Genomic DNA, 9373 nt, shown 5'->3' on the forward strand with positions numbered 1-9373 from the left:
TAGAAAACGACGACGAGTCGAATGAGAGAGCAACCGAGGCATGCATGTATCTTCCGGGCGACCATCGCCAGGGGCAGCCTGAGGCTGGTTGGTTGGATGGAGGATCGGGAGCTGCTTGGGGCTCGTCGGGCACCAACGACAGGCTTGTGAAACACAAGCGCCACAATGTGATGACATGGTTAAGAGTTTAAATTGTGTGCATGTGTTTTGTTCTGTGTCCTGCGTCTTTTTCTGTTATTGCAAGGATCTGATTCGGGGTAGGACGGTAGGACCGGTGTGTTGGATGTGATTGCAGTATGGCACATGGGCATTGCATTAGGGGGCGGGTCAGCAGCTTAGCTGGCGGGTACGCAAATTGCTCGCGTGGCAAGGGACAGGGACAAAAATACCAGGATCTCAGGATGATGAAATGGCCAGAGATTGTAAAAGTCAAGCAAAACTTTGAGAGAAATTATAGGACTTGGACCATTAAAGTCAAATCACACAAACTTTAGCAGTCAAAGGGAGGACTGCAGAACGACCACGGCTCCCTGCATTTTCATTTGTTCGGGCAACTATGTATGTATGTACATTTCGTGCCTACTGCAAGAGTCGAGTTACTTCCAGGCAGGGGGGGCGGAATGACAGGCGGACTGGGATTTTTTTTAGGGCGACGCTGGCGGGATCCAGACGCTCCAGCGTTCCAGAAGCCCAGCCAGCGATACGGAAGCTAGCCCGAAGCAGCACGGACGGTGGAAAGAGACAACTGGAGAAAGAAATGGTCAGAAAGAGGCGTTTCTCTAGCGGCTGACGGCAGGGCTCGTTTTCTTTTGTCATCGATTCCTTGTGGCTTAAAGATTTCATGTAACTAACTTTATTCGTTCGGTTCGCCGAGGATGAGTTGCTGTACTGGTAGGTGTACAAGCTGTTTAGCTTCGTATGAGAGCGACCTTGTCTACCCCAATAGATGAGCAGCCAAGGAAGTCCCAGCAATGATCGCTAATACACGTCGTTCCATTCGATCGGTTAAAATCGGGCGTGGCCCCCCTCGGTTGCGGTATTAATTGGTCCGACACGCGAAGCGTTCCTTTTTTTTTGTTTGCCTTTTTTTCCCTCGTCTTGGTCGGTGTGTCGCAAGGGGGGGGGGGGAGAATGAATAGAAGGTTCTTTTCTCAGCATCACAAAAAGGCCCCTTTGCGCCATGACTAACGAGTTGGTTGGTTGGTTGGTTGTTGATGTGGGTGCGGTTTGCATGAGCCGGTCTGGGTTCTAGCGTGGCGGGAGAACGGGGGTTTTCCTGTTAGTGAGGCAGTTGAAGCATTCGTGAGACGACGGTGGAGTGGTTCTTGACTGGTACTTTTTGTTTATTGTCATCTCGCGTTTGTCATTTCGTTCTCTCTGTCTTTCTGTTTGCTTTGTATTACTAGTTATTCGATGGTGTCGGTTAGAGACTCCCTTAGAAATTAGAATGCGGCATCATGTCTCAGAGACAATGACAGTTCCAAAATCCCATTGGCGAGTTGGACTGGTATTTTTTTCAGTGGATCCCTGCCTTCCCGGTGCCAAAATACTGGTACTTGAGAGGGACTCGCTCAGGCGAAAGGGCGTCAGCCAGTCCATACGCGGGCGTGGAGCGTTTCCTGGTATGTATTCAGCTCTGAGCTATAAAAATTGATATTGTCTTTTGCGAGGTCCACCCAAGTATAATACAAACAGATTTCTTTTATGTTATTATAAGGAAAAGATCATTAAGCCCTGTCAGAAAAAGGCCCCCTCTCAAGCGCAGGTACCAGGATCCACTGCTCCCAGTGGGCATCAGGTGGCTCCGGCACCCTTTAGCGGCTCTATTATAGGGCACTTGGGGACTTTTGACGCCAATCATCAGCTTCTGCAGCCCCCTGCCGGTAAAGTACCTGCCTGGTAGTCGTGCAGTAGCCGAGTCTCCAATCGGCTTTCGGCGTCTCGTCGTCGTTTTTGTCAGGTCGCTTTCGTTTGCATCTTGCTCAATTTGGCTTCACATCTTCTTCTTCCCTCTTCTTCCGCTGCATCCCTCCCGCGGGCCACGTTCGCCTCAATCCATCTCGCCCGCACCCATCCCATCGCCGCCTGCTCATTCATTTGCTCGACAGTCGCTTTTTAATACCATCCAACCACCATCACTCGTATACAAATCCCAAGGACCAACGCAGCCAGCTAGCCTGTACTCTCGTTTGCCCATCTTGCGAACAAACAACCAACGTCGCACACCCCGATCTCGAATCTCGGACCGCGTCCTTCTCATTATATTCTAGAACTCATCGCGGTCCGTGTCACCATTGAACAGCTGATCACTTTTCCTGTCTCGGCTTGTTCTCTACCTCGTCGACTTTTTTCTTTTTTTATAATCTATCCTAGCTCGGAACCACTTGCCAACCCTGGTCGCCTACAGTCCCCCTGCTGTCGGCCTTGTTACTGGTAGCCTCTCGTTACTTCCCCTGCTTCTTGGGCCTGTCTTGGATACGTAACCCTTGGCACGCGCGGTCCTGTTGGGCTGGTCGACAAGCCATCGTTTCTGGTCACTGCTGGTATTATTACTGGTAACAGATACTCGCACAGCTCCAAGAGCTGAGCTTTGCCTGCCCTGTTTCGCATCACACCCCAGTCAGCCTGCATGACGAAGCTCTGCTGCAAAAAGACCATCAGAGGAACTGGCTATTGCTAATAGCCAAGCAGCGGGGAAGAGCAAGACGAGGCTAGTTTAAGGTATTTCTCTGACTAGCTGCCTCTCTGCATCTGTCCGACCTCCCCGGTTGATCCTTTCTCTTTGCGCCAATATCCTTCACGCTTCTTTTCCGATCCTTCCTTGCACCTGCTTCAACGGTTGCCCTCAACGCCGCCACCCCTCGTGGCCGTCAACAAAGACAAAAGGTTACCTCGACATACCCTTGTTCTTATTCTAGGGTGCCAACAGCCGGACCGCCGAACGATCGTTTTACTTCGTACGCTGTGCCTTCGCCACCCCCGATTCGCGTCCCTTTGTTCCGCGCGCCCGTCGCCGTCGCCCCTCGCCACCCCATCAACGACCTACCTTTAATTTCTGTGCCTGGACAGCTCAGACCCTCCTTTGCTTACATTCACCCCCCAATCTGTTGGCTGGTTCTGCAGTTGGACATTCGTTTTACATTCTACACGGTGCCCAAGCCATTGTCATCAACACTCGATTTCTCACTACCTACCATACAGCGCGCGACAGCCCGCAGTCACCACACCACCAACCACTCACTCTCCTACTCCGGATACATCACCGATCACGGCGTCTACCTCTGGCTCGTCTCCCGTCGTCGCGCCCACTGGTTGACAAACACTTGCAACGGCCTTTTTGTTCGAAACGACCGCCGGCCACCCCGCCCTTTACCCTCGTTTCTCTTCCTTGGCCGCCCCCCGCGACACCTCCCTTGCCGCCACAGCAGCCGTCTTGCGACCGCGGCATCCCTCTGCCTGACTACCAACGACCCATCGTCATCTGCGCTGCTGTGTAACTAACCTGCGCAGCCTTGTTCTGCCGGCATTCGCACTCCCGAGACGTCTGTCCGTCGCATCCACCGGCCCATAGACATGACCTATATCGTAAGTTCACTTGCATCAACGCCTCCCTATTGTCCCTGCGCCCACGAGCAAACCTATCTGCACCCTCCCCTCGTCGCTGCGGCCTGCGCCGCCGAGCAACACAAGTGCCCGATGCGCCCATCGACACAAGCTTTTGCTGTTGTCATGGACCCCCATCAAACATCATGAGCGCCCCCTCTCTGCCTGCCCGCCACACTCGCACACTCCTGCGCGACGCGCGCTATTTCAGCCCCAACCTCAAGTACCGTGGCTGCAGCTTCATGCAGGCTGTCTCTGCTAGCTGGCCTCGGAGCTGGTTGCTCGCTGACTGCCTTCAGCCCTTTTCGCGGCCCGCCTTGCATGAGGGCCAGACTTCGCCGCCTTTTCTCTGCCCACAGCCCTTGCTAAGCACGAGGTAATTCGCTGGCCTCAACGTCCTATCGTTTGGTCTGCGTCATTCCCTTGGGACACCCATCACACCCTCTTCCAACGCGGGTGCCCACCATATATACTTGTTTTTCTTTGCAAAATCCGTCTTACACTGCACACCGCTTCCTTGACAACGTCTTGGTTGATCCGCTTCCCTCTACTCCCGGCGCCCAACAACACACTCCTTGCCGCGGTCCATCTCGCCCTGCCTCATATCCACTCGGGCCTTCTGCCACACCCTTTGTCCCAGTTCCCAACCCGATTCGTCAGCGCACTTGCCCGCGCCCCTTGCTTCCTCTCTATCCCGCCTCCGTGTAATCCGGGGCTTCATATATTACCTGGCCTGTCTCCTCTGTTAATCTGGACCCCCACGTCGTTTGCTCGTTGCTGCTCATGGCTATCATGTTCAAATTCACATCCCGCGTCATCTCATTTACATTCTCATCTCCCTGCAACAATCACTTTGCTCCGTAGGCTAATGTCCAACGTACAGCTTTGCCTCGCCCACTACTGTGACCACCATGGGCCAACTCCGCTCATGGTCACGGAAGGGCTTCAAGCAGCCTGCTCTACCTGCTTTGAAGAACCTGCTAAGAGCAACAGCCCGCCTCGCTCAAACCCCGCTGGCAACTCGCAAGATGCCAAAGGCCCTCGCAGCGGATTGTTAGTCGCTTTTGACCACGATGGAAGGTCTCGCCGCTCCGCCATGCGCTCGCCCTCTGCTAGTTCGCCAATGTCGAGCCCGGTACTGGAGACACCGCCGGAAAGCCCCCGTTCAGTGCATCAAACCACCGGGCGTGAATCCAACTTCAGGCGCACTTACGATGAGACCGTTACCAAGAAGCAGGGCCCTTGCGATAACTGCGCCATGACGCTGCCTCGGCGGCAACATTCCCCCACGGCCCCAAGTGACAATACGCCAACGCTGAGGACGCGGGCACCTGCTGAGCGAGTCTACGGCTCGCCGGTTCGCGCTGGTTCTCCCCGTTCCCAGTGTTCAAGCGACACGGATGGAGATCGGGATCTACCGCGCCGTGCTCGTGCCCGTACCTCTGCCCAACCCGGCAGCTCCCGCACCACCTCATGCTCCAGCACCTCGACAACCTCGGACCGAGCCTCCTCTCATGTGCACTACATTGACTACACGTCGACACATGAACCGGTCCTTGGCCACTCATTTTCTCTAATCCGCGCATCTTGCTTGAGAGCACTCTCATTCGAGACTTTGCCGCGGGCACCCGCCACCTCGGTTCCTCTCTCACCACAATCCAACAACGCGCCTGCTTTTGTCACCACCCAAAGTGCGGGCTCTGCTGCCACCGGCGGGCCCATTTTCTTCGGTGATGCCGTCGCTGGGTATACCACAGCTTACATCTTCCGCCTTCCGGACGTGCACGCTCGCGGGCACAAGCGCGTCTACGCGTTTTTGGCTCACAGCACACACAAGGAGCGACTAGCCATGAAGTCATATACAGTCATCTCCAACGCTTTCCGCGACCTGACTGGATGGATTCAGCAACTGGTCGAGGCTGAGGCTGAGCGTGTGGCCGATCCTTTGACCACCGGCAGCGCCAATGGTAGTGCAGAGGTATCCCCGGCGCCGCCAAGCCAGTCGGCCTTTGACTCTGCGGCGGCCATTGACCGCAGCGCGAGTAGCTTTCTCAGCGGCGGCAGCGGGTTCACCCGACGGATGGGTGCCAGTGGTAGCGCATCCTCACTCAAGGCCCGTGGCTTGGCTGAGCTGGCTGGTCAGCCTGACATTTTCATTGAGCTGCATAAGCGCTTCGTGCAGCTCTTATTTGAGATTGGTGTGGCCCTCAACTCTTGATTCTCGCCTTCATTCTTTCTTTTTCTTAATATGCATGGCGAAGGCGTCAAATTTTCTTTGCTGAAGCAGTCTGGAACTGCGAACAGCTAACCACGATAATATTTCGGCGGACAGCATATCCTGTCCGTACCATTGTTTCGGCCTGGAAGCCAGGCCCTGTTTTACCCTACCTTTTACCTCGTGTCACGACCCCCAATGTTGGATTGACCCAGGTCCAGGCATACTGTTATGATGTGGAGGCTTGTTTTTATTTTCGAGGCATGATAGAAAGGATAGCACACGCTAAGGATATGATATACCAAAATGGGTTTTTTGTTTTGTAGGACTTTTCAACAAAAGTACTGGATATTGTCCCGGGGTTGGACAAGATAGAATATACATGTGACATCTGTTTCATCGCATCCTAATCTGCTGAGAACGTGAAAGGAACTTTGTAAACGGTCCTCGTACCAGGAATTGCCTGTTTGGGAAGGTACCGGGATGGCCATGTGCCACCGCCGATCTCGTTGTACTCTGGGGGGCCCTGGCTTTGTTGATCCTCTGTGTCGTTCTTCTTTCCGGAGCTCACTATTCTTTGCATATCTTTTACTATCTCTTTTTTTTCAATGCTACCTGTACCATCCAAAACTTAGGCCCTATCTTAGTAGCGAATAAATGAATAGAAGAGAAGTTCAATCGCACCTGGTTCAATGTGGCGATGCTGGAAGCATCCCCGCACAATGCACACCGGGAATGCCCACTGCGGGAAGATTGACGCCTGCCATAAAATCTTCTATATTCTGATTTTACACTAGGTTCAATATGGATACAACACTCCCCGCTGCCCCCCCAATGACCACACCCTTCCCGGAAGTTACGCCCCTTATTTGTAAAAGTCAAACTTGTTTTCCTCGCTCGTGCCCTTGACCTGGCTTGAGTAGGCGTCCTCGAGGTCGCTTTGGATGATGTTGTAGCGATTCTTGCGGACGGCGCGGAGGCCGGCCTCCTGCATGATGGCGGCGATGATGGCGCCGGAGAGGGGGTCGTTGCGGACGATGAGGCTGTCGAGGTCGACCTCGGGCGCGAGGCTCATCTTGCCGGCAATGGTGGAGAAGATGAGGCGGCGCTCGCGGCGGTCGCGCAGGGAGGGGAACTCGATCTTGCGGTCGAGGCGGCCAGGACGGAGCAGGGCCGGGTCGAGGGTGTCGGCGCGGTTGGTGGCCATGATGACCTTGACGTTGGAGGTCTGGTCGAAACCGTCCATCTGGTTAAGGAGCTCGAGAAGAATGCGCTGAACTTCACGGTCGGCACCGGTCTGGGCGTCGAAGCGCTTGGTGGCGATGGCGTCGATCTCGTCGATGAAGATGATGGAGGGCGAGTTCTCGCGAGCCATGCGGAAGACGTCGCGCACCATGCGGGGACCTTCACCGAGGTACTTTTGCACAAACTCGGAGCCGACGACGCGGATGAAGCTGGCCGTCGTCGAGTTGGCGACGGCCTTGACGAGCATCGTCTTGCCGGTGCCGGGCGGGCCGTAAAGAAGCACGCCGCGCGGCGGGTCGATGCCGATCTGCTTGTAGAGGTCAAAGTGCGTCAAGGGCAGCTCGACGGCCTCGCGAATCTCCTGCTTCTGCATGTCCAGTCCGCCGACGTCGGCGTAAGTCACGTCGGGCTTCTCGTCGGCGCCTAGCATGGCGATGGACGAGTCGGCCTCGGGCGGCAGAATATCAACCAGCGCATTGGAATGTCTGTGGAGGGCAACCGACGACGACGGCTTGAGCTGTTCGCGGTCGAGGGTGGAGAGGATACGGACGACATAGTTATTGCCGGTACTGGACTGTACGATGCCGGTACTGATTTGTTTAGTACACGCGATCTGGGAAGGGAGGTAGGATAGTCGTAGGCTTACTTTTGGTCAATGGCCTCCATAAACTGGCCGATAACCAGCGGCACACTCTGGATCCTCTTAATTTCTTCCTGGGCGCGGACGAGCTCGCGCTTCAAGCTCCTGCATACGGTCAGAGGTAATTCTCACGAAACGGTTCGGCTGCACAGACCTTTGCTCATCCTTGATGTATTCCTCCTGTAGCTGAATGTATCTGCGCTCCTGTCAGCAGGTTACCACCTGAACAAGGCGGCAAGCAGGCGACGTACTCTAATTGTCGCTGAAGCTTCTTGAGTGTGGCGTAATCGTCTCCTCCCTCGGTCGACAGGCCCTCAAAGTGGTCAATGGTCGGGATTATCGACGGCGCCGCTCTCTTGTGAGCTGGCGCGTGGCTGGCAGGGCTCTCGACTGCGACGTCGCCCATCGTGACGGGTAGCTCGTGGCGGTTTGCGGGAGGGTGTTTCGGCGGTTGGCGCGGATCGTGAGGCGGGGATAGAACTAGAGAAGCTCGCGGCACGGCGTTGGTGCAACACGGGGTTGATTTGAAATGGATTGATGATGGCAAAGTCAGCTGATGTGTTCTCTCAACGGTAAGCTATTGGGACTGGCTAGGCGGCCAGAGCTACGCAGCGCGCGGCAACCTGGGCTGACTAAGGCGATCACGTGCAGCACCTGTTGATAAGTTAAGTGCAGGGGTGCAGCAGCCAAGACGAATTTACTGTCCATATCATGCAACGAATCTCCAATCCATCTCTCCACATCTTGCCAGAAAATGTTGTGGTTTGATTTCGTAAATATCATTTCGTTATATTATACTTTCAGCATCGCATCTTCTTCAACGGCGTAGAATAGTCCACTGCGAACTCTCGGCGCTGATCGACTCAGACCTCGCAAGTACCGAACAACTGCCAAACGGCCATCCCATCAATCTGCAACTGTTTATGGAAGGTCCTGGACCCAGAAACCGGTCTACAGTAGCATCAACGTATATGCTTCATCTCGCGGATTTCATTCGCCAGCCACCAATAACAGGTTAAACAAGATCGGAAAACTGACTGCCCCAGTTTTCTTTCCAAGAGAGGAAACTAAGCAGTGCTGCTACTAAGGTGAGCCTCAGGTGAGCCCCCCGCCAAATTGTATCCCGAGCCATCACCCGAGCTTACCGTATCAAACCTGAGCGCCTCACCCGAGCTGCTATGCTTTCTCCTAAGCCAGTCTTAGAACTAGATAAAGGCACACCCTTCCGTGAGCCCATACTCGAAAGCAGTTAAGATCATTAAGTTTCTTCACAGGCAGTACTAACTTGCACATGCTTATAGTGATCATACACACGCCCACGCCACTTCGCATTATAAGGAGACTAGAACTATCGTAATTTCTTTCTCGTCTAATCAAATCTCATACAGGGAGAGCTTTACGTTTAGGCAGAATAGCTTACACATTTCTCTTTCCTGCGTTATCCGTTATTAGTAACTACTACACTGAGACAAGAAACCTATAAAGTCATTACTATCGCTAGGCTACTTAATGCCACAAGCCCTTCTCGTGCTCTTATATAATATTCTAATTACTTTCGTTCAAAGCTAGCTTTTAGTCGTGAAGACTCACGAGCTATAGCGCAGTTAAAGGCAAAGAGAAACATACTGTGAAAGGCCGCTAGTAAGTTGATTCAACTATCTAGTTCCTAT

The 9373-nt window shown here is 53.9% G+C and overlaps 2 protein-coding genes across 2 annotated transcripts; one reads left to right on the forward strand and one right to left on the reverse strand.

Annotated features, from left to right (window-relative positions):
• Positions 1 to 4471: 4471 nt before the first annotated feature.
• On the forward strand, positions 4472 to 5821 carry ISF_08464 (Folliculin; the record flags this gene model as incomplete). The annotated part of the gene is made up of 1 exon (XM_018852067.1): positions 4472 to 5821. The coding sequence occupies one exon, from the start codon at positions 4472 to 4474 to the stop codon at positions 5819 to 5821; it is 1350 nt and encodes a 449-aa protein (XP_018700810.1).
• Positions 5822 to 6683: 862 nt separating this feature from the next.
• Positions 6684 to 8109, reverse strand: ISF_08465 (26S protease regulatory subunit 6B; the record flags this gene model as incomplete). The annotated part of the gene is made up of 4 exons (XM_018852068.1): positions 6684 to 7653; positions 7710 to 7808; positions 7858 to 7899; positions 7955 to 8109. The coding sequence occupies 4 exons, from the start codon at positions 8107 to 8109 to the stop codon at positions 6684 to 6686; spliced, it is 1266 nt and encodes a 421-aa protein (XP_018700811.1).
• Positions 8110 to 9373: the final 1264 nt, after the last annotated feature.

Source organism: Cordyceps fumosorosea (assembly GCF_001636725.1).
Source record: "Cordyceps fumosorosea ARSEF 2679 chromosome Unknown scaffold_30, whole genome shotgun sequence".
Classification (NCBI taxonomy): domain Eukaryota; kingdom Fungi; phylum Ascomycota; class Sordariomycetes; order Hypocreales; family Cordycipitaceae; genus Cordyceps; species Cordyceps fumosorosea.